Here is a 25,068-nt window from a genome sequence, read left to right on the forward strand (position 1 = left end):
TCAATCCAAAATAGAAAGGACACCAAAACTAATAATGGTGAAAAAATATATGCAGAATACGGTTTGGGTTCTCTTGAAATTTAGAAGGAGGCGAACTTTAACCTACTTTAACCCAAATCTCATGTAGCCTTTGAACAGCTCAATAAACGGGTACTTCTTACTAAGAAAAAGAAAAGTGTAATTTGCAACATTTTGCTGTTCCTGTTAAAAGGTAACGTCATCATGTAATGTTGAGTGTCTTTCGTTCACTTGAAGCTGACCTCTCTTCCGTGTATGGTATCTGGAAGATTGGTCAGTAATACGCCCGCCTTCATTCGTGATGACGTAAACAACAAGCGACTGATAGGACTACATGTAGTAATGACTTATTAGCCAAACATTCGGGGGGGAAAAGCGTCTCGCCTTAAACCAGTGTTTGGATTGATAGTTTCTTTGTAACTCACGTACCAAACACTGATGTCACTTGCTTTAAATGCGTACCTTCGTAGCTCGTGCTGTGCTTTCAGCCTCGGTCTCGCATGGCTTGAGGGGTGGCGTGCACGTGCAGTTACACTAATGTGACAAGCTGGTCATCGTTGTGTGTCTGTTTGATATGAGCCTTTTATGTCGGTTATTTTCTAGACTTTATACTAGTGGCACACTAGCCTGGGCTCATTGTTCTATGTCGACGGAGAAGCTGTGGCAGTAATTTGTACTTCCGGACTACAAATACGCGTTAGCTACTGTGCTGTTAGCCGGAAGAGTCTGTCGCAGCTTTTCAGTTCATTACGCATGACTGGAAAGGTCTGTGAAAGTCAACGCATACCCTTTGACTTTAAAGATTAAAGTGTCACTCAGAGTCTCGCTGTGTATTGTGTCAAAGCTACACCTGTAAGATGTGTTTTCATTGTGTCGTCTCGCTTTCACTAACACGAGCAATATGATCAGGGAGAATTAGACACTATGCACAACTCTGCACGTTACCTCATCTTTTTTCAGTACATCGGTACAAAATACAGGTCGGTCACAGGGCAGGATGCGGGATTACGTTTTAATGTGTGTTATTATTGTAATCCGTTACTCTGTCTTTTCATCTCTACAGTGGTGTAGTGAAAGTGCCTCCACAACAGCTGGTTAAGAAAGGGGTTCAGGACCACTTAGAGGTAAGCTTTATTAATTTATTGATGTAGCACTTTACAAACACAAGTTAAATCTGAAGTGCTTTACAAAGTAAGAATTTAGAGAAATCAAGGATGTAAAATAAATAACAATATAAGAAATTATAGAATTATATAAATGTGAAAGAATATGATCATTATTTATTTTCAAATGGAAGTAAAAAAAAAAAACATTTAAAAGGAAAGGGAAAAATAATTAAAAACACAACGTTTAAAAATAAAGGAACATTAAAACAGGTTGCGCAAAAACAGGTCAACCAGTCAGATGCTTATTTAAAGAGGTACGTTTTAAGATTCTACTCAAAAACAGAAATAGGGTCAGCATTTCGCACACAGACCTGGAGCACGTTTCTCAGAAAAGATGGCTCAAAAAAACTACAACCTCTGCCTTCCTTTCTAGTTTGAAAAATTAGTGCTATAACAAGCAGGCCAGCGTTTTGGGAATAAGAGCTTTTGTGGGGAAATGGGTAACAGTAAGTCTAAATTTTACAAGGAGCCAGCCTAAAATGAGTTGTCTCTTCATTTGACTAACACATACGCACAGGTCACTCTAATGTGCTGCCTACAATCTATAAGCATAAATTATTGTTCACAGGGACAACTGTGACTTGTTCTGCTCCTCAGTTTGGATGTTATAAATCCTGTATAAGCCCTCTGTATGAGGAAATGATTTACCAAATGTTCTTAATCTATTGATAGCATATCATTACTAATACCTTTTCAAAAGTACAGTTCCAGGGTGTAGAACTATGACCTAAATGAAACAATATTCCTGATTGACTTAGGTTAAGGCCCTGTGATGGACTGGCGACCTGTCCAGGGTGTACCCCGTCTCTCGCCCGAGTACTGCTGGGATAGGCTCCAGTCCCCCGTGACCCGCCCGTGTATTTCCCTGGTTCCTCAGCTTCTATCAGCTCTTTACTGTCAATCTGCATTTCCAATAAAAGCACAAAGATAATCAAAACCACACCAGAAAATGAGCACATACACAAAAGGAAACACAGATGGCATTCAAAAAAGAATAATCAAAGACTGCCTTGTCACCTCATGTTGCTGTTTACGGCTCTATTTGGGGAAGCTGTCAGAAGTCTGTTTTTTTTTTTCTACAGCATAAGAGCTTTTTATATCTCTGTGTCTTCCTGCAGGAAGCGATTCAGAGGCTGAAGCCACTCAATCCAGTATCTCTGTCAGTGTCCAGCAGGACAGACGCAGGTGTCCACGCCTTCTCTAACACTGCTCACTTTGACCTCCAGCGCAGGAATGACAACCTGCCATTTTCTGAAGACATTCTTGCTCAGGCTCTCAATCTTCACCTCAGGACAGAGCAAATCAGGTGAGTCAGGCTTCCTCAGATGAGTAAAATCCCAAACCTTTTACAGGAGAGGTTAGCGGAGCAAATCCTCTCACAGTGGTTAAATGCAAAGAAGAGATGTGAAGTACTTCTGAGCATGCTTCCACATTTCTATGCCACCGTCTTCTGTTGTGATGTCTAGTGTTTCAGATTGCGTTATATCTATGAAGAAGCAACTTACAAGTGAGGACCAAATGTGTGGAGTCCAGTAGCGTGCCCAAGGATACTTCAGCATGTACACTGGGGGAAAGTTGGGTGTAGAGCCAGCAGCCTCTCGCTTGAAGGACGGCCTCGCCAATCTAAATTTGATGTGTATGACTGTCTTAGTGTTGCTCTGCCTCTGAACTGTGTTTTGTAAAAACACATTTATCTGTCATTCGGAATAAAATTTCTGTGTACATCTTTTCAAGACAACAAAAGGCATGCGCTCCCCACTCAGCTGGAAAAATAATATTGAATGGGGTTGCTCCACCTTTTCCTGTAAAGCCCTCGAGGGCCCAAAGTGAATGTGGTTCCTGCCTTATTAGAATGTGCCGTTTTTTGTTCCTTCTTTTGCCGTTTTGCTAATAGATTCCCTTGAGGCTCATCATCTTCCTCACTTGCACGCTTACCTCTTTGCTCTTTATATTGTCCATTGTCACCACCTCAGCCGATATAGCGGCTTGAAACTCTCACATTAACTCTGAGCCACGTGAGTGTGGTCGCACTGTGAACTGACACACAGCTACCCAAGACATTACAAAGAAACACTTCTCACTGGTTCTCATTGAAGAATTTGCATAAAAAGTATTTACTTGTTTCCACTTATCAGTCGGGAGACAATCATACTTTAGAGAAAATGTTAGCACACAAAAACATGCATACAGTACAGACATTTATTGAACTAATTTATAATCCAACACAAACAAGAATGAGCTCAATATCTGCTCCAGCTGTGGCAGTATGCAGAACTTCGAAATGACACAATTTAATCTGTTGAGCATTTAAAGGGAAAGGACATCTTTCACAGCTATCTCACCTGCTTTTCCCCTGTTGTGTTTTACTTCATCTCCTTCTTGTAATCGCTTACACATCTGTAATCTTACACGGCAAAGTCATCATCTTTCATGACTGGATATACTGCTGTGATGTGTGTTTATTGTGATTTAGTCAGCAGCTTTTTTTCTTCTTCTTTTGGCTGAATAGAAAAACAGAGGGACACAAAAGATAGACATACAAGATAGAGGGGCAGATGGTGATCAATAAAGGGAGTCAGATTCAGAGACGGTGGGTTTGACCAAGAGATCATGATGCACTCAATGAGGATGGATCGTGTGAAACATTGGGGTAGCACACAGAGAAGAAGAGAAGAGGGAGGAAAGGGAAGCTCCCAGCATCCTGCTAATCCTTAAACCTGCAGAGAGAAGGTTAGAAAGGATTATCCCAGTTGTTTGGTCTGTAGCGTCTATTAACACACACACACAGATGCTCTCACTTGGCAAAATAGAAATATACAATTCAAACACATTGATTTCTGTAGACACGTGTAAAAACAGCATCATTTCAATGCTTATGTAACGGCGTAATATTCAACCATCTGCAGTGTTCTTACACAAACACACTCCACGTGTCCTCATTAGATAGAAGTGTTGATCCTTGATCTGTCATTTGAAAAATAGCATTGTTAGATCTGACACAACACGCTCACACCCTCACTAGCTTTAAAAAAAAAAAAAAAAAAAAGCTTTTGTGAGAGCAACAATCACAATATGGCTCTTGGCTCTTGGCTCAAAGCTTTGGATTGCCGCCTCCAGGGATGGAGAGCAAAGGCAAGATTTAAACATAGACTGCACACTGTAAAAAGAGTTCTTTCTGTTTGATCTTGACTTGTCTTTTGTGCTGTTTTGAAAATGGGCCTCATTTAGCTTCAAATCAGCATCTCTTTTGCCATAAAGGGAAACTGCTGAATAGCAGAATGATGCCATGCTAAACAATGCCCCAGTTCCCAAATGTGTGAGGCCTCGCTTTGTACACTGCTTATTAAGATTTTATGTGGGTGTGTGGTTTTGGGGCCGGGTGAAAGCTGTCACTTCACATTGGAGCAGCCGCTGAAGTCAGACGCAAGGGTTTCCTCTGCCACGTGTCAAACTCAATCCCATCCCACTGGAAACATAACCTAGTTTCTCTGATTGCGCAGTGGCACACACACCCTTATTTAAATTTACATACACATCTGCATTAAAACCATGTTTGTATGTGATCCCCATTGTTCTCATTCTTCCATCTATTCTGCCATGTTTGCATGTCACCACCATCTCAGACAGGCGTGAAAACACTGACTGCGCGGTGCACACTGAAGGGTTCTAATGTGCTTGTTTCATCAGTCCACAAATTTAAGCATTAAGGAGTCTGTAAGTATATGCTCGAGCATGTAGAAAAATATTTCCATAACTGCAGTAGCATCAGGCTTGAGGAGAACTGACTCCATGGTTATAGTTCCCATAAAATGGCTGGTATTTGGTTCTACACATTTACTGTTTCTGGTATAAACGCCACCTCCTCAGAAAAAGCCCGGTCCACTTTGATCAGTCAGCTGCACTGTTCTGAGCAGGCATCGTACACCGTTTTGCACCAGCTCTGCTGAAATTTCGGAAAAACGATGTATGCAAAACGTTGTAATATCCACCCTCAGAGTGCAGGATAAGTTTTCAACATCCTTTTTTTTTTCTTTTGCTCCGTACATAACACACACTACAAGACACAGAACCTTCAAACACCGAGACGTGGAACTTTGTTTCACAAAGACTTTAAGTTTCAGCTCCAATTTCCTTTGATCACTTTCTCTAAATTACTGCTGATGCTTTGTTTGAAAAGCTAAAATATTCAAAGCACTTTTTGTCCAAAACCTCTGTAAATCGTTGGTATTTTATCACCTAGCCCAATTTACTCGCTTGTTTTTTAGCAATACCAGTTTGCACACATTCGAGTGAGAGAAATGCCAGTAAATTTGCTAAACCAGTCACATTGCCATCTGGCTACAAATCAGAATTGGCACCTGTCCAGCTCTGCAGTGATGTCCTAACAGTGAGCCGATCTACAAACAAAGCTGTGGCGAGAGGGTTGACGTCCTCGCCAACCAGCTTATTTAAAGATTAATAAAGCAGTCTACAAGGAGCAGCGCTAATAAGCATAAACAGTCAGAACTGTTGATCATCAGGAATCTGTTATCCATCAACAACTCATGCGCAGCTTATTCCTTGTTACAACTCAGGATGTATAAGAATTGACCCAGTTATCTGTTCAAATGTTTATTCAGTCAACTTTGATCAATAAAACCTTTAATACTGGACAGAATACTTCACACTTCAGTTTAACTACACTAAGAATGCTGTTTGTTTTTATGATTCAGTATTGGACAGCACACATAAATGAGCAAGAGTTGTCATCCTCTTTAAACTTTTGCCCACTTGGCGACTGTCTGTCGCCTGCTGTTTTTGTGCACACAAGTATACAAGTATAGGTTGCTGCACACATGACATAGTGTTGGAAAGCTACGATTCTGGGGACTGATACAGAAAAATTTTACAGTACGGCACAGTCAGACGCAACTCACCTTAAGCCCCATGATAATCCACTGGTTGATATTTCCCCAAACAAAATGGTCTTTCTTTATTTACAAGGTTTCCAACAATCAATTTCAGTACAAGCCCCAAAAATCTGTGAGCTGTCTGTCCCCAAGAGTTTTATGAATCTAAGCAATTCATTAGAGCTACGACATCTGTCTCTTCTTCTGTCCCTCTTCTCTATGTGCTCAGATATGCAGTTAGTGTCCAGTGTTATTCTGCTGGAGCGACATCAAAGAGCCTCAGCCTGTGTGCCTGGTGTGTTGCTAACTATGCTGTTATAAGCGCTTGGCTTTTCAGGGCTCTTGGCAGCCTGTTAGGACTCAAACAGAGTTTGGGCTTTTGTGTCAAAAGCTGCAATGTTGGCATTTTGGACAATTACTTACACAGATTTTCTTGCTGGTTGTACCAATGAGAGTTTTAAAACCAGAGTTTTGGGTACCGCCTCTGTCAGAGGTTAAAATGACAAACTATTTCTTTTCTAGATTTATGTCCATATAGTCAACTTGATTTTTAGCTTTTAAAAAGACTGTAACATAAACATATTTATATATATTTTATGCAACATTGTGTGGAGCAGAAGACTTTTTGTATCAAACGTGCCGCATATTTAATTGATGAGCACAATTTCAGGTATAGTTTTGTTCTTTTGCAGAATCACCCGTGCTCATCGTGTTCCCGATAACTTCCACGCACGTTTCAATGCCCAGTCTCGGACCTACGTTTACCGACTAGCGCTGGACATCTCCCATCACACTCTGCTTCCTCTCATTGACTGTAATCTGTGCTGGAACCTCAAGAACACGTGAGTGATCCCAGTTTACACACTGTCTCTTAATTCATTCACTTATGTCCTTTTATTCATGAGCACATGAGAAATCAGGCTCAGAATAAAGCTCAGTCAAACTACAGTCCTCCACACAGTAAGCTCATGCCAAGTCTCGCAGAAACAAAGGCACTTTAAACACATGAATAGTCCCTGTGTGCCATGTCGAACTGCAAATTGGGGACTGTGTTTGTTTTTTTTCAGACCGACCTCCCAAAAACAAACTAGAAGGAGTTAGGGAGGAGATCAGACGAGGAGAGTGTGTAAAGATATGAAATGTTGTGGCATTTTAAGCTTAGGTGATTTTCTTTTAGCTTGTGATGCTGTAAAGGAGGGAGCATTTCAGAGAGTGTATGTTGGAGCGTGTGTCTGCTCTTTTCGCTTTACTTTTTTTGGTGGGAAAAGTAGGGCAAGATAAGCTGCGGGCTTATATACATGTAGAACAACACCCACGCATTTTAGCCAGGTTTCTTTTTTTTATCCCTATCCATTCCCCGACTTAATAATTTTCTGCTCCCCCTTTCCTAATTTCTCACTCTGCCGTGTCTACTTCTTTATCCCTCTCTCATGTTCTGCCTTCATCTCGCCTTTCCGCCCCTGAGCGCCTCTGCCTCAGCAGCGTCTTCTCCGTTCTCTCTTTGATCTGCGGCTCCCTCGTCATCACACTCGCTCCATCTCTTCCACTGCAAGAAGTATCAGTCAGATTTTTTTTCCCAGGCTGCTTTTGTTGAAATCCACTGATTGTACTGCAGCAGAATGTTTTGATTATTGATACATTGATTACACAATATAACCTATAACCACGCATTGCTATATTTTTTTAATTTTTTTTTAATTTTTTGTTTTAGGTCTGGTTTTCAAAATGAAATATTGAATTTTCTCAAAACCAAGAATGTGTGCTAAGTTCGAATTCAATTGAATTGCTTGATACTTTAATCATCAAATGGAAATCCTATAGCTAAAAGTTATTTTTATGCTTTGTATATTTATTCATGATAAAGTAAAGGCCTCCAAAAGCCAAGGATTATACATTTAGATCACTTGTTTTTTGTGGCCATAGGTGCAACAATAATATTAACCATTCCAGTCCTCATTCAAATATGGCCTGTAGTGTTTTTGTTCCAACCAAGAACAAAACCCAGCATACAAATCCCGTACATCTGAGGCTTTTATGTAACAGACTTCGACGTGTCTTGTATTCATTAATGGAGTTTTCAGGAATGAGCATGCTGGAAGACCGGGGCAGTGGAGTTCATTGCACACGTTTTTCTCTTTGGCATCAACACCTGCAACGTCTCAATCTTTTTTGCAGTCTTTGACTTTTGGGCTACCTTTCTGTCTAACTCTGATCAGGAATCTAGTAAGGAGTACCAGCTAAACCTTACATAAACAATGCAAATGTTGGTGGAATTAAGTTTCTCCACTTACGAATGTGAAACAACTCATTGCCTCTACTCAATACTCACGTGTTTTGTGTGACGGCATTCTACTGAAGTTCAGAGGTTGGTAAGCCTTTCTCTAACCCGTGAGTTGGTACTGACTCAGCTGATGTAACTACTCAAGCAGGTTTTAGACCAGAAGGAAACCCTTTTTGTTGTCATTTGCACAGGAAGATCCAACCATTTCAACCAAAAACTTTGGCCCTTAAAGTCTTTGTTTCCATTGAGAACCAACTACTTGTCAGATTTAAATGGAAATTATTACAACATCCCTTTCATGAGTCGGTGTTTAAAAACAACCCACCTGAGTGAGCGTCAGCTGACTTAGTTAAGGTGATCTATTAGTTAAGTCAGCTGACGCGTTCTTTTACTTTGCCTTAGTGCCCTACTTTTCCTTCAGGTCCAGTAACACTCTCTTGCAGGTGAGCACATCGACAACCAATGGCACCATGAAGATATAGTTGTCTTTTTTTATATACACATGGAGGACCACCAAACATTTGCTCTACATATTAAGTCCTCACACAACTCCACAAAGTCACAACAAATAGTTGTATACAAGGCTCCCATCACAGAAACCTGTGTACCATACTGGTCCCCTGCATACTCGATCAGAACTTCCAACTGCATACATTGTATCCTGCACCAGTGCCCGGTTCCCTGACTACTTCTAATCATCAAGATTTTAGATTCATACATTAAACTCAACCACTCAGCACAGTGCTTAATTTCCCTCACTGTAATTTGCTCGCTGTAGCTCTCTCCATCCCTCTTTCTGTCAGCTCGTATTTAAGCAGTGACGGAAGCATGAAGCTTTAAAGAATATGAGCAGCGGTGCCACTCTCACTCGTTCTCTTAAATGAGCCGTTCGTCGACACACTCCACTCTCTCACGTGGCCTCGTCCCGCAGAATGTTAATATTATATAAGGTCACTTGGAAATGGGAACAAGGAGGCCTGAAAACCCATCATACCTAATGTGTACACTTCTGTCTGACCCGGCTGTTCAGGCAAGTCACTTCCAGGTCAGGTGGCAATATCACGATAAGCCTGTAAATGCTGACTTTAAAAGACTCTTTTCTGCAGGGGCTCACATCTCTACTGCTTTTAAGATTGAGTGTATGGTTTGTTTCTTTTTTTCCTTTCAGGGAACTTGATGTGGAAACCATGCGTGAGGCTGCTGCCCTCCTCACCGGAACTCATGATTTCAGCAGCTTCAGGGCTGTGAACTCTGAGATGGCATTCAAAAACCCTGTGAAGACGCTGGATGTGGTTTCCATACAGCCAGGAAGTTCTTTCGCACAGCCGTACTTTCACAGGTAGACTTAAGTCACTTGAGGGCCAGTACAACAAGCACTGAGACACAACACAGCACTGAGATAGATTTGCCTGTTGCTTTTTTTTTTATTTACTCACTCAGAGGACATGGTGGTTGACAAGAACACTTTGGACTTGAATGGTTTTATTTACTGCAGTCAAGAAAAGTATACAAATCAATTTCTATTACATTATCTTGAATACAGAGATCAATAAGCAACTTTTTATCCAATTGATTGCTATATATCTCTACTTTGAACAGATCATAATCGTGTCAGACTGGACTAAAAGCATTAGAAGCTTAACTTACAGTAATGAAATAAACAAGAATTGGATTTTTAAAAAAGAAAAGGAGGAAAAAAAATCAATGCACTTAACTCACTTAGGGGAAAATAACAATCAGCTCAACTGCAACTGTCTAGCTTTGTCTGCTGTTTGTTGCACAGACCACCTTGAAAATCATTTTGGGAAGCAGCTTGGAAAAAAAAAAGCAGAGATTTGAGAAAAAAAGATACTGGGCAGGTCACATCTGTTTATCATGGTCTAACTTTCAACCATTGCAATCAAGCGATTCTGTAACCGTCCCATGTTCTTTAACTACCAGCGGAGCAAGTTGATAAATCAAGCTCCTGGCAGAAGAGTGATAACATCTACTCAACTAAGACATCAGTGTTGTTGCTCTTTGTCAAATTAAAAAAAAAACAACAACTCTGTTTCTAATATAACTCATGCAATAAGTATGCTAAACTCTTTAGGAGCCATTTTAAACATCACTTCTCTCCATCGTCACACAGGCTCTTGTCTCAGCTAAAACACAGCCATACCTACCAGTGAATCTACATAGTGCACTCAGTGGTCTGAACTGCAGTTCGGGTCACGAGCACAAATTTCATGATTTTTCTCACAAGATTCCAACTATCTTACTTACAGTTCTTTCCTGCAGTTAGATGCAATGCTGACGAGAGGGAGGGTTTATGAACCGTAAAGAAGAAGAAGATTTTAATGATCTTCCCTTTAGCTGGGTGTGGAAACTTGCTAAGTTAGGTTAAACTAGTCATGTTCATTTAACCACAAGAATAACAGTATTAATTATTATCAAAGTAGCTCTAAAGCCTCTAGACCCTCTAAAGACCCTCTCTGCACTACCATCACATTATTATGTGATTTTATGTGTTTGATGGTACTTTTTATAGATGTATGCTGATAATAACATTTTTATAAAGGTGTTTTATGTTGCACTGTAATATGTAAGTTTGCATGGCTGCCATCCTGGCTGGATCTCTCTTGGGGAAAAAAACGTTATCTCATCGGGACTTCCTGGTTAAATAAAGGAAAAAAAAGAATTTTCCCAGTTCTGGATCCATGTCAACAAAGTTAATAGCTTCTAAGACGGGTCATTTCCTACAGCTGGAATTTTTAGAAATTAAATCAGTGCTTAACTTATTATGTAATTACAGTCATTACAGACAAGTAGATTAACTGAATTTACCCTAAAAACCGCAATGACCAGCTGGTGAGCAGTGTAGACAATATGGGAATCATACATTTCTCTCAGAAGTTGATGAACTAGTTTCAACCAAAAACCACATTAAAAACATTGTAATTCAAAAATAAAGAAAGCACAATATATCACTGAGTCAGTGAGGCCTTTTTAAAAAAATAAAAAAATAAATAAAAAACTCCATTTGTACCACTTCAGCTCAGTGCGAGAGGGTCTAATACTTTATGGTGAATCCACGCTTTTAAAAAATCAGAAGCCATCCAGAAGACGTCCATCAACATATTCATGCCTTTTGACAGGCGAACACATCCCACTGTTTGATTATACATAGCAACACTGTTTGTGTTAATTAATATGCGGTGTGTGATTATATTTTAAGCAGGTTTATGTACTTAAGACAATGAGGATCCAGTATAATCCATAATGGGAATGGAGAAGGATGGCGAGATGGTGTGAGGGCCATGTGGCTTTGGGAGATTACATGTCTGTGGAGGTCACTCTGTTTGCCAAATACCACTTTCATGGGCATTAATTATTTGCCCTGAAAATATGGTGCACAATATGGACATGGACAGACTGTTATAGCAGTACTCCGAGTAAATGTCAAGCAGTCCCTCAACCCCAACACATGTGGTGCACTAACATGCTGTGAGCACCAGGGTTAGAGCTGTGGAACGTATTGCAAAGAATATTTTCACTTTTTCAATGTTTTTGCCAAATTAAAACCCGTTTCATCCTTTGTTCGCCATAGAAACGCCAGAAAGGAGACGATATATAGACCGACACCAGTGTCGGTTTTGGTGCAAGAGAAAGCTTGCATCTGAGTTGTGTGTTCATTTTTTCATGAGGGTCGCTATTCTAAGCAACAGTAATAACATGAAAAGAAACTCGGAGATGAATTATTGAAAAGCAGAAGGTTGAACTAAATTTTTTTGATCCCAAAACAGGGCGATACGGTACGAGTTTTTTGGCTCCCATTCAGCCTGTTAAATGGTGAGGTGTGTGTTTTTTGTTTTAGTCCTCTTGAAATAGGTGATCTCATTTTCATACATAAATGAACAGCTCTCCATTTATTCTATGTGTGGGCCGTGTCGTACTTTCAGTAAAAAAGGCAAGGTCACGTTTGGCTTGTGTATTTCATAAATACTGCTACTGTGCTGACTGGGCTAAATAATCCAGCCATGAAAACAGGATATGGAGAGATATTAAGTTGTATGAGTTATATATATGTAGAGTATTGTGGGAGAGAAGTTGCTCAAACTTTAGCCTTTTGTTTTCTTAGAATTGTCTGAATAGGTGTTGCATAGGTTGCTTTAGACTATTTAGTTCAGACATCCACTTTATACTCATTATAGCCTGTGATTTATCCTACTGATTCTGATGCCCGTTTTCTTAGCTGTCTCTGTTTCTTCCTAAAATTCGAATGAGTTTCAGGAGTGGAGAAAGACCGCTCTTATATAAATGTTGAAATAAACATTTCAATCAATTAAATATCAAACTGCTGAAATATTCACATTTCCATGGGGTTTACATTTAATCCTGCTTGATCTAAGCTGCAGTGGCTTATTCAGTATGGGACATTCAAGCAAATCTGGTCTGAATTCTGCCAAAAATGTCACATCAGTCTCTAAATCGGTCTACACAGTCAGAGATAATATTGAAATGTCTTGACAAAAGATAGATAAGAGACGCATCTTAACATGAAATAGACAGTTAAAGGATTTTTTTTTTTTTATGATAATTTTCAGTTTATTTTCCATTACATGCATTTATATACATATTTACCATTTATTTATGGTACATATTGATTTGCTGTAGGTGTGCTTCTGCTCTGCTCTCGTTTTGTATAGTTGCTTTCAAGAGTTTGAATAATCCTCTAACAACTGACAACCGTTAAAGGTGTACTTTTGGTTGAAAAATGCTCATTTAAACCCAATAGCACCACATTCAGTCAGTGAGACCAAGTATTTAAAATGTTATAGAATCATATAAATGCCGCTAATGTTCCTTAAAGACTTTACATACCCCATCTATATAAGGTTTTTAACAGAAGTTTTGTTTATTTTTGCAGGGAAATACCATTCTGGGAGCTGACTTTTACAGGCCGATCTTTTCTCTATAAGCAGGTTTGTTCCTCGTTGTGACTTTGAAATGTCTGTTATAGTTGTGTTGTGGTTCTCTGTACGTAGCACCATCTTCTGGTGCAGACTAAATTAGTCATAATCAGTCTAAATTAGTCATATTCAGTGTGCACAGAACAGGTCTGTCTCTATGTTGTAGGTGCGGAGGATGACGGGGGCCCTGGTGGCTGTAGGCCAAGGGGTGCTGTCAGTGTCCCAGCTAAGAGAGGTACTGGAGGCTCGGGACAGTAGGGCCTATCCTCAGGGTCTGGTTGCTCCAGCTCATGGCCTCTTTCTCACCAGAGTGGACTACAGAGAGTCGGGTAAGTGAGCACTAGATAACGATTAAGTGAGTAACAATCAAGTCTCAACATCTCAATGATCTAATGATGCTGAAAAATATGTTAAAAAAATAGGGACGCTGTGGGAAATTTAGATGCTTATAATATAAGGAGACGTATCGAATGTTGAAAGTTATACATTTTAAAATCTTGACAGTGGTGGCTGTCTAAAGTCTGCACAGGGGCAACTAAAGGCTGGAAAAATAAGTGGTACCAAAAGCAAACTGCTGGAGGAACAAGTTGCCATTAATTTGTTTAATTGGCAATAGGTCAGCAACATGATTAGAGAGGCTGTCTCTCAGTTCTTTCAGAGGTTCGGCATCTACAAATCGTGGAGCAGCACTGTAAATATTCCATCACTCTAAAGTACATAATGTTATCCAGACATTCAGAGACTTCCGCAAGAGCAGGTTAAAGCTCAATTATGCATAAAAGAAGTGAACATATATGAACAACCGTTGTTAAAGAGGAGGAGGTGCCTACACAGTGGTAAAAATGGGCCTTTCTGCTGCTATGTTGCTGCCATCAAATTCAGGATGAGCTACTATTTTTCCAAGTTATTTAGTAAAACATCTTCCTGAAGTTCGGCAGACTAATCACATACAACTGAAATGAAACACTTGACCATGTTTTATTTGGTGCAAAGTGAAGGGTCACATTTTGCCTTCAGAGATGCATAGAACCATGAAGGTCAAATGAGTATTTTTGTTCCTGGATCAATGACAAGATGACAAAGAAGTGTTTCACACTTTCAGGAACACGATTATTGCGGATGCGCAGCCTCATTTGAAGTTGGAAAAGGTTGGGAATGAGTGCTGAGTCCATTGTTAAAGTCACAAAAGACTAAACAAAACTCATCTATGTTAACGATTGGCATTCGTTTACCATCAATACCAGTATTTTCAAGTGCAATTTTGCTTCATCGTTAGGTCACATGATTTGTTTTGCTGTTGGTCAGCACAACCTCTGTTACATTTAAACACTGAATATGTGTAATTAGCTGAAAGGCACCTTTTTAACAACTCAGGAAGTTAGTTTTTCTACATTGTCACAATTCACTTTTCTTTGTCACTCATTCTTTACTGTATCAGTAGGTGTCTGAGTGCCTTTCTGTCTCCGTTTCCTCAGACCTACAGCTGTCACATCAGCCGTCCTCAACTGAGAACTCAAAGGACTGATGCTCCTTTAATAACTTTGTTCATTTTGATGCACTTCTGTATACAATAAATATAATAAAGTTAGTTTTAATACATGTGTGAATTGATTTTTTTTTTTTTTTTTTTTTTTTCAAACCAGCAGCACATGACCGCTTTACTTTGATTCAGTGGTTGTGTCGGTTTCCAAACGTACACAAATAAGCAGCACGCTACATGATGAACATCTATGTTCTTTTAATTCCACATATTAAGAATACATCTGTGTCCATGAACGCAGCTCAGCTACAGAAGGCCACACGCTTTGAACCTACCATTGCCTACAAAAGAGTTTGCTTTAAGCCTGGTAAGTCCATGTATTTATGAGCTAGGCTTTTAGAGGTTTTTCAGATTTATTAAGATATACAGCAAATGGGGTTAAAGTGTGTGGTTCTTTAGCCAAAACTGCTGTGTCCATGGCTCTCACACAGTGGCATTACAATATGGATTAACAAAGTGCACACACGCTCACTGATAATGTATACATCCGAGTGTCCTAATAAAACTGCATACACTGTTTCTTTACCCCGAAGTCTTCACAGACCGTTCTTATGTATATTCAGCAAATAGTCACTTCTCTCTAACTTGGCTGCAGCTGTTCAGTAAGTTGAGTGATTTTTCCAGAAAGCAGTCCATAAACAGTCCATTAAAACCAGGTGACCACCTGCAATCTTCTCTGTGCTGCTGGCAGAGAGATGAGGCTTGTTGCAGGTCCAGAGTCCGACATTCCGGTGCATCGATCAAATAATGTCAGACAGTCACACTTTTTTTTTTAAAGAAATAAAAAATGATTTTATAGTCACCCAAACGATGTAAGGTTAACTGATTTATACTCACTGTATCTGAAGCGCTGCATCTGTTCAAATCGAACCTCATGAGGAATGTTTTTGCACTTCTTAGAAGTGACATAATTGTCACACTTTTTCTTAAACATAAAATTTTAAATATGTACACGAGTACATGTTTTTTTTTTTTTGTTTTGTTTTTTCTTCTTAATCCACACATCCATGTTGGAGCAACACAGTGAGTCTGATTAGCATAGGTCCTCATGTCATCTCAGCATTTGGTTTCAAAAAGATAATTCACACACCCTAAAGATGCCCATAATTCAATATATCATCAAAATTTCAAGTGTTAATCAGAGGATTAAGCCCAATGTCTTAGAATATCAATAATAAAATCATATGTATATATAATGCACTTGAGGAAGGCATTGCGTATCTTTTTAAACTCACAATCCTTATAACAGCACAGTCTAGGTGAAGAATGTAGTTCAGCGAAAAGTCCAACTGGAGACCCTGATTGAAAATGTTGTGTGAAACAGGAAGACACAAAAGCAAACGAATCACATCAGACCGTGCCGGTCACATTTGGAGTGGAAATGAGATTTTATGACTGATGAGGGAACACAAAAAGACTTTTCATGAATGCTCAGCAGCGGCACTAAGCTTCTTCTGATAACGACCATTTTGGTGTTTTCAGAGGAGATGGCATGCGTGTGAGATGTGAACGATTAGTGGCTAAACACAGAAACACCTAAATGCCTATGTCTTTGTTAGTATTGTAATATCTCTCTAGGTAGCCTTTTTTTTTTTTTTTTTTTTTTTTGGCATTTGACTACACACCCTGATGCTAAACATGAGGTTATTTCAAGATTCATTTATGTCATTTGAATACAGGTTGATAAGTTTGCATAGACCCCTTGAACCCCAACCATCACCATCTCAAAAACATGATTGAACTACCACTCAGGGCAGCATACCCAACTTCACCCTTTGTACTGATGTTTAGGAAAATGTAACAAAACAGTAAAAGCTGCAATAGTCCACTTGGTTCAGTTACATTCTGTTATGCTTTGTTTTGTCTTTATTCTACGATTAAAAACTTTGTGGCACATGAAATGCCTGTTTTTTTTGTTTGTGAAATCTTTACAGATTACATTTCGTATTGTGGCACCACCACAGCCAACACTGAAAAGTGTTTTTTTTTTTTTTTTTTTAAATCTGCAAGTGTTTGACAAAATCGTCCACTATGACTGCTCTTACAGCATCACAATACACAGCAATAAACTCATAGACTTTATTTAAAGAGATAGAAAGAGTGAAATGGGGTATGTTCCAGAGAATTACAAAACACTTGTCTGAGAGGAGACATGTCCACATGTAAACGTAGGCTAATGTGTGTGTGGTTTTGCTCTGTTCTCTGACAGCTAAAAATAAAAAATAAAAGCATAAAACACCGTAGGAGCATACAGTCCTTGGAGAGCGAAGAGGGAAAGGGGAGTTGGGCCAGCTTCCTCCACATGATAACGCCATCTCCTTTAGCTGGAAATTTTCTCAATCTCATCCAGATCATCTGTGTCTAGTTTTTCAATTTTCTTGTCTGTGAAGGCAGAAGCCACATATTAGAGGGGGTTCAACTGGCAGACTATAAGAAGCCATTGCCTTCCTCTATTTGTAAGCAAATAGTGTAGAACAAATTAATTAAGCTATATATCATATTTAGATTCAGCCAAATAAATGTAGACAGAATAAATGCTGCCTACAAGCTTTATCCTGTGTGTATAACAAAGAGTGCGACGCTGCTGTTAGACTTACTGAAGTGGTCTTGGATCCTGTTGAGGATGTTCATGCTCATCTTGCTGTCCACCATGTTGATGGCCAGTCCCCTTTTCCCAAATCGGCCCGTGCGTCCAATCCTGTGCAGGTACGTCTCGTTGTCCGGGTTACCATCCTTATCAACCGGCAGGTCAAAATTGATCACCACAGAAACCTGTTCCACATCGATGCCTGTATGTAACACAAGCGGGGATAGCCAGGGGTTTGGGGGGGGGAGGGGTTACTCACAAATAAATATTGGTGGATTAATAGAAACATTTACTCCTAAATACAATGACTTATGACTGCACTGGACATCTGTACAGAGCTGATTATACATCATTTTCCCATGTGAACACTGGAGATCTTCAGGAGAAAGTGTGGCCAATATGGTTTGGACTTTTTCTACAGTTGCGAGCTTTCACAAGCACACGCGCTCACACTCACAGCTACAGTAAATGCTCTGGAATATTTGCTCACACGATCACACACTGTCCCGACTGCTGATGTTCTACAGATTGAACAGCGGGGCTGGGTGGAAAACCTCAAGTCCAGAGTGAATGTTGTGGACATTTGTATTCTCACATGCCACCGCTCCTGAACATCAGTGTGTGTGTGTGTGTGAGAAAGTGGCTTTTATCTAAACAATACTGTGATGTAAATGTTCTTCCTTCAGAACAAAGCTGCGTATAAGTGGACATAATATGGCACCAAATCATACACGTAATGTACACACATTGGCTAAATAAAAGTCAGATGTGACGCCGTTTCTTCGTGACAGCCCTTGGCCATTACCTCGAGCACAAACATTTGTGGTCACCAGGACTTTCTCCTTTCCATCTCTGAAGCGTTCAATGACAGCAGCCCTCTGCTCCACCTGCATTTCTCCACTGAGCAGCGCCACCTGGTGGCCTTCTCTGGACAGCTCCCCTGCCAGCCATCCTGCAGTCCTCCTCGTCTAGATTACACAGGGAAATAAGTGTGAAACAGCCACTCCATCCAAATGACAAATAAGAGAGGTTTAAGAAGAAGGGGGGAAAAAAAAGCACATACTCTCTCACAGACAAACACGCTTTTAATTGTAGGGTATTTCCCATAAATGTAAAAAAAAAAGAATAAAAAAAAAATCCCAAACAAAGGTTTTGTGGCAATATGCATTACTTAAATAAGAAGCCAATTCTTCCACAAAGAAGAAATTCTAATGTTTTCAATCAATGTTTTTAAAATGTCACGTATGAGAAGACGTGGTGTGAATGAACCCACATGACAGAAGATCATGGCCTGAGCGATGGTGATGGCGCCGTAGATGTTACAAAGGGCTTGGAACTTCTCCTCCTTGCTGGTGCACAACACATAGTACTGTTTGATAGTGTCCAGGGTCTCCTCTTCCCTCTTCAACTTGATGATGTTGGGATCGGGCACGATGCGCTGAGCGAAGTTCCAAACGGTCTCTTCAAACGTGGCTGAGAACAGCAACATCTGGCAGTTTTTAGGGAGCATCCTGCGAGGCGACAAGGTGAGGAATGTGTTATATCATCAATGACCTTAACTGGCATGCACTCACAGAAGAACTGGGACCATTACGTCATCAAAATTAGAAGCCTGCAAATGCTTTATCATCATTTTTCTATAAGCCATGGCTTTTTTTTCTTTGTCTGACCACTCTTCCGTAATGCCCAGCCCTGTGGAGTGTACAGCTTATAATGGTCTGATGGACAAACACACTGGTCTCCTCTGTGGAGCCTTCCAGCTCCTTAAGGTTTACTTTTGGTCTCTTTGTCGCCTTTAATGCCCTTCGTGTCTGTGAGTTTTAGAGGACGGCGGGATCGAGGCAGGTCTGTTGCGTCGCCATATTTCCATTTTGTGATGATGGATTTAATGGTGCTCTTCAATGTTGCTGGAAATGTTTAATAACCCAACCCTGATTTGCACTTCTTCACAACCTTGTCTGTGACCGGTCTGTTTTATTGGTATTAGGGATGTAACGGTTACCGGTATGACGGTAAACAACGATAAAAAGTGTTGACGATAACAATTACCGCGTTCATTTCAAATATCATTAGTATCACGGTTAATAACACGGTATGAAAACCGTGAGTTTAATCCTTCCCAGCCTCATCCGAGTTCTTAATTTGTCGCGCATGCTCACTGCGCAGCCTACAACGTGCATTTCTTGAAGTTGGAGTCATGGCCGAAGGTGCAGATGACAGCACTGAGAGTCAGGACATTTATCAGCCCTCTAAGAGGACTAAATCCGAAGTATGGGCATATTTTGGTTTTTATAAGAATGCCGGGGGGCAGTTGATAGGTTATCCTGTCTGCAGAACATGCAGGAAAAAAGTTTCCGCTAAAGGTGGCAATACGTCAAATCTCCTTGCTCATCACCCACAACTGTATAGCCAATGCAAGGTAAGTTAACGTTACAGCTCAAATGCATAAATAAATGCATGGTATGGGGACATCAGGTTGAAGCAGAATGCAATGATCCGTCTGTCTAACTTTTTAATAATGTGTCAATAATCTAAACAGATGCCTACGGCACATGCACATGTTCGTTTAGTGGTGTTAGTGTGGAGCTAATCGGGACACATCTATAACGTTAGCCTTTAGTTTAAAGTGTTCACGTAAACTTGCACAATGGTTAATTTTCCCGACAAACAAGCTACTAATAGTTTTACATTTCTATTTTGATGATGAAGAAAACATGTATATAATTTGTGGTGTTTCTTTGATTTGTCTACACTTTGTTCTTTATGCCTTAGCTTGAATCTTTGGATTTGTATCATTTAAACCTGCACTACTGGAAATGTTTCTGACAAATAAGCTGTTTACATGCTGCACTCTTGTTCCTTTAATGTTAATTGTTGATGTTTTTGATAAGATTTTGCAACACTGTTAAACACTGTTGCACTTTTTTCAGCTTGTGTAGGCCTATCAGTGCTTTCTGAACAGATTGAACACACTTTTAAAAATACCGCGATAATACCGAAAACCGTGATCATTTTGGTCACTATAACCGTGAGGTTAAATTTTCATACTGTTACACCCCTAATTGGTATAGCCTGCTGGGTGGTGTCTCCTGATAAGTGATGTTGAAGACTCTGGGGTCCTCCAGAGATCATGTGACCATATTTAACTAACTGACATCTAAAGGTAAATGTAGCACCAGATCTTGTTTCGGGGCATCATGACAAAGAGGGTGAATACATTTGCACACATCACTTTTCTTTTTTCATTACTTTTTCACACTTTTTTTTTCACTTCATAAAAGCGCCGTCTACACATTCCAGTTGGACCTGAACTGGACATAAGCCTGTTTTGTTGTGACCAACTCCACATCACGGGGGTGAAACCTTTGCAAAGACCTGACAGCATGCCAAAGAGTGAACCTACACCCTGAACCCTAATGTGAATTATTCTAAGATACAGTGTGCCATGTGAATATAAACGGTCCTCGCATAAGTTAATGTTTCATCCCAATCCTTTCAGTTCTTTACAAAACCATGTAGAACTTTTCCATGCTTGAGCTAAGCTATTTTTTTTGGTTTACAATGTGCCCGTTAGGAGTTTTTGCCGCTTAGTTATCATTCTTTCTAAAGCTTTTACCGCTGAGACACGTGTTCATTTGAGCAGTGCATTTAAAGGTTATTTGGGAAATATTTCAGTACTTCCTTAAGAGTTGTTATGGTTAAACAAAGGTACGTGTACATCTTAAAAATGACCATGTAGAAGTAAAACAAACAATCTGGAACAATATGGTGATGTCATCTTTATCCTAAGGAAAAGAGTCTGACAGAAGCCTCGCATCCTGCATGCCCCATTATTTTACACTTCAGCGGTGTTCAGCAAAAACATCTTACTTTACTAAATTATAGATGGAAAAAGGTTTAATTAAAGATAAATGTAGTCAACGGTTTCGGGAGATTAATATTTTATTTTTCATGTGCGTTTGTCTTTAACTAACCTTTGGATTCGGATACTCTGATCCTGGTGACCCTGTGTGGCGATCATGACGTCAGCCTCGTCCAGCACAAACACCTTCACCTTCTTCGGGTCAATAAATTTAAATTTACTGCACCAGTCCAGCAAGGTACCAGGTGTGCCGATAACTATCTGTTCCTGCAGTTTCATGCCCCGCTGCACTGAAACAGACCCAAGACGTAAGTTATCAGGAACAGATGGAGTAATGGGAACAGTTCAATCATTGGCACTAAAGATGTACAACAGTAGGAATCCAGGAAGCCTTACATTTATTTCCTCTAATGGCGTAGACGAGTTTGACCTCGGGGTAATATTTGCCCATCTGCTCGATGACCTTACCAGTCTGAAGTGCCAGTTCATAGGTGGGTGACACACACAGACACTGATGGACGGGAAACAAAACACATTTTAGGGTAGAATTAAAGGCTTTTATACAGTTACAGCTGTCCAAGTTGAATAACTACTAAATTTTGTAAAAAGCAAGTTACATTTACAAGTTACATTACAAGATTTCAACATGATATTCCTAGAAAAGCAAAAAGAATCAATACAAACCTGTGGATATTTGTTGTTGGGGTCAACATGGCTGAGCATGGCCAGGACAAAGGCAGCGGTTTTTCCTGTTCCTGACTGAGACTGAGCAATCAGATTCTGTGGACTTCAGGAGAAACGGGAATCAGACTGAGGGTGCGACTGGTAAAATATTTAGAAAGTGGTATTTTACTTTAATGTTACACCACAGCTCCTCAGGATGGAAGCGTTGTTGAGTTTTAAAAAGACGACACCTTTCTTAAAGCCTCCACAACACATTTAGACAACACGTGTGTTTTACTCACGGCTCAGCCAGCATCATTGGTAAGGCAGTTTCCTGGATTTTGGAGGGCCGATTAAATCCCATGGCATACACCCCCTGAAGCAGCTGTGGTTTGCTACACAAAGGGGAAAAACAGCTAAATGTCAAATCTTAAGCAAAGTGTTTTGATTATTATTTTTTTTTTACATGAAAGCGCGTAATTCTGTTTGAGAAAACTCATTTTAATGCTTGTGTGTGCTAACTTTGAAAAAAGATCTCACAAAAAAACAGCATAATGCGGGAGCAGATAAATTCTTAGTTAAAGAAACTGCAATTTTTTAGGTTTGACCTGCTGATTCCAGTTTTTTTTTTTTTTTTTTTTACCCCTGTGAAAAACAACCGACAGCAAACAAACATTAATGGGAACTCTACAGAGAAACTAAACCATATGCTCAGAAAACATTGACCTTTAAATGTTTCTCCAAAAACTGCACAGAGCTAGTGGAGCTTCTGTGAGTCACACTCACATTTCACAACAAACTGCAGCAGTTTAGCTAACAGAGCTTTTGCTGCACAAATAAAACCCAACAGAAAGAGAGCACAGGCTGCTGTTTTCTTGAAACCGTTCTGCACCTTGTAGACAGTCCCTCTGCAGAGATCGTGCAGCTTGTTGCACACAAACGGCAACGGCACCTTTTCAACCGTGAGAGAGAAAGCTTGTTGTGATGACAAGAAAAATTAGCCTGAAGTGTTTTTAACATGTTTCCTGTTGGGAAATGCTGGTGCAAGATTGTCTGAATGCGACGGGGTGAATGCAAATGAGCATTCTGTCTTCCAGGGAGGAAGGATAAGTAAACGACCTGTCAACGCAGCAAAATGCAAGCTTTCTGCCATTTTTACTCACAGCAAAGAACTAGCATGGCAATCACATGTCTGCACGTGTGTGTGGTTGTGATGTCACTTGTCGACTGTGTTGCTGTGTGCACGACACGAGCCTTCTTGGGAGCAATTTCACCAGCATCGATTTTGACCAACCAGTCAAACTGCAACCGGCCAGCGCCACCCACAGACAGATACAGTACATGTACACTACATGTACGAACAAATACCGCGTTGTATCGCAACAAAAAAAAGATTAGCCCAGCAAAAGCACTTACAGACGCAGTTCTTCAAAGGACTTCACAGAGTAGAGCGGAGAGTTGGGATCCTTCTGAAGAACTTCCACTTGATTCGTTGTATTGACAAGATTATTCCGGATCAGTTTATTCAGTAGTGACTGTGCCGCTTTGTCATCTGAAAGAAAAACAAAAAAAACATGACATGAGACAACCAAACATCAGACTTTCGGATAACACAGACTCAAAATATCACAGTGTGGAAGTACCCACCTTTGTCGTCCTCTTCTGTAGTTTTGGTTTCACCGTCCGCGTCAGATTTTCCAGCTGCGCTGCTCGGATTTGTTACGTTTGCAACCGTGCCTGCAAAAAGCGATACGATGCCAACACTTTGAGTATCATGTGTTTTCAGAACAGTATCCAAGACCCCATTCAGATGTGCGTGCTTACCATTTTCCTCTGGTTTATCTTTTATTTGAAGGCCGCCGATCTGTATGGAAGAAACAAGACAGTTTATAGATATTCACGAGAGGAACAATTTTCGAGTACTGCATTTTTTTTTTTTTTTTTTTTTTTGTCAGCTAGTCTGCTAACTGTGAAAGCTTGTCGGTGCACGCAGTACCTAAGCTTCAGCTAACCCAACTTGGCCCTGATGCCAAGCCGGTAGTTTCGCTTTTAAGTTTAAATTAAAACAAACAAACAAAAAATTGCGAGAGCAAGGCGCCAAAACATTCACTTCATCTACTAGCAGCGCAGTCACTGAATAATTCTAACTGTCCAGCTTTAAAATGGTGTTAGTTAGTTTTCATTTACATTGTGCCAAATCAGGCCAACGCATTCTCCAAACAGGCTAACAACAGGTTAGCTTGCGTTGCTTTAGTTGAGACTCACCGATTCTGCCGCGGCTTCTTGCTCATCCACCGCTTGTGCCCAGGAGTCCGTAGCCATTGTGGTACAGTTTGTTCTCGATACACTCAGGATAAGTAAGCTAGAGGGTCTAGCTCAGAATGATCACCAAGTACTGTGAAAGTAACTACTGGCCACAATGGCGTGCCGATCCCGATTGTAGAGAAGTGTGCAACCGTTCACGTCGCCGGGCTGAATACAGTTGCCATCAAACAGGAGTTCCCAGCTGGATGCAGGTATGTAATTGCCTGTAGACTCAAGCGTAAGGGGCCAGCATTTTCTAAATGAGAATTAATTTATTAAAATATCAGTTTTAATTTTATGAACGTCACTTAAATTTTTAAATATTCTCAAGATAACGCTGACTGGATTCTGAGTTTGTAGAAACGTAACTCTGATGAACCTGTAGGGGGAGCCAAAACGCTCTGAATTTTCTACATCCTACCAAAACCTAACTGTGCAATGGAATAATCTGAAACACACATACACGCACACACCCACACGCTTAGGCTGAGAACAAAGATACTGCAGGTCTTTTTTTTTTTTTTCAAATTTACATTCCAAGCAAGGGCAAAAAGCTGGCCAGTCCTCATGGATTGCATGGTGATATGACCAACAACTAGGAAACTTTTGACTCCTATCCTCGGAAGCTTCAAAGGCCACAAATTCCCCTTCAAATAACGCAGTAAAATTAATTTTACATTTGTTTGCTATGAACAGTTTACACTTTTTTAACAGTATGGCGTGTAGGATACAGTGAGATCTGCATCTTCACACTAACTTCTAGGGACAATTTAGAGTCACCATTTAATCTTACATGCATGTTTTTG

The 25,068-nt window shown here is 40.1% G+C and overlaps 2 protein-coding genes across 2 annotated transcripts; one reads left to right on the forward strand and one right to left on the reverse strand.

The window, feature by feature from the left end:
• Positions 1–327: 327 nt before the first annotated feature.
• pusl1 (pseudouridine synthase like 1) lies at positions 328–14,912 on the forward strand. The gene is made up of 8 exons (XM_075460596.1): positions 328–998; positions 1,082–1,142; positions 2,303–2,490; positions 6,766–6,915; positions 9,523–9,693; positions 13,264–13,318; positions 13,473–13,635; positions 14,782–14,912. The coding sequence occupies exons 1-8, from the start codon at positions 943–945 to the stop codon at positions 14,829–14,831; spliced, it is 894 nt and encodes a 297-aa protein (XP_075316711.1). The 5' UTR covers positions 328–942; the 3' UTR covers positions 14,832–14,912.
• A 117-nt stretch (positions 14,913–15,029) lies between these two features.
• On the reverse strand, positions 15,030–24,430 carry LOC142376909 (ATP-dependent RNA helicase DDX19B). The gene is made up of 12 exons (XM_075460595.1): positions 24,224–24,430; positions 23,783–23,822; positions 23,606–23,695; positions 23,375–23,510; positions 22,261–22,353; positions 21,980–22,082; positions 21,692–21,806; positions 21,408–21,585; positions 18,707–18,944; positions 18,239–18,401; positions 17,444–17,635; positions 15,030–17,228 (listed from the first exon to the last, which is right to left on the reverse strand). The coding sequence occupies exons 1-12, from the start codon at positions 24,278–24,280 to the stop codon at positions 17,167–17,169; spliced, it is 1,467 nt and encodes a 488-aa protein (XP_075316710.1). The 5' UTR covers positions 24,281–24,430; the 3' UTR covers positions 15,030–17,166.
• Positions 24,431–25,068: the final 638 nt, after the last annotated feature.

Source organism: Odontesthes bonariensis, chromosome 3 (genome assembly GCF_027942865.1).
Source record: "Odontesthes bonariensis isolate fOdoBon6 chromosome 3, fOdoBon6.hap1, whole genome shotgun sequence".
NCBI lineage: Eukaryota > Metazoa > Chordata > Actinopteri > Atheriniformes > Atherinopsidae > Odontesthes > Odontesthes bonariensis.

Coding starts and splice junctions, on each gene's coding strand:
- LOC142376909 (XM_075460595.1), bottom strand. CDS start 24,280: ATGGCTACGGACTCCTGGGCACAAGCGGTGGATGAGCAAGAAGCCGCG. Junction 22,354..23,374: donor TCCTTTGAAGAACTGCGTCT/GTAAGTGCTTTT, acceptor CCCTTTGTGTAG/CAAACCACAGCTGCTTCAGG. Junction 17,229..17,443: donor CAGGATCCAAGACCACTTCA/GTAAGTCTAACA, acceptor CTGCCTTCACAG/ACAAGAAAATTGAAAAACTA.
- pusl1 (XM_075460596.1), top strand. CDS start 943: ATGCACAACTCTGCACGTTACCTCATCTTTTTTCAGTACATCGGTACA. Junction 2,491..6,765: donor CTCAGGACAGAGCAAATCAG/GTGAGTCAGGCT, acceptor GTTCTTTTGCAG/AATCACCCGTGCTCATCGTG. Junction 6,916..9,522: donor TGCTGGAACCTCAAGAACAC/GTGAGTGATCCC, acceptor TTTTCCTTTCAG/GGAACTTGATGTGGAAACCA.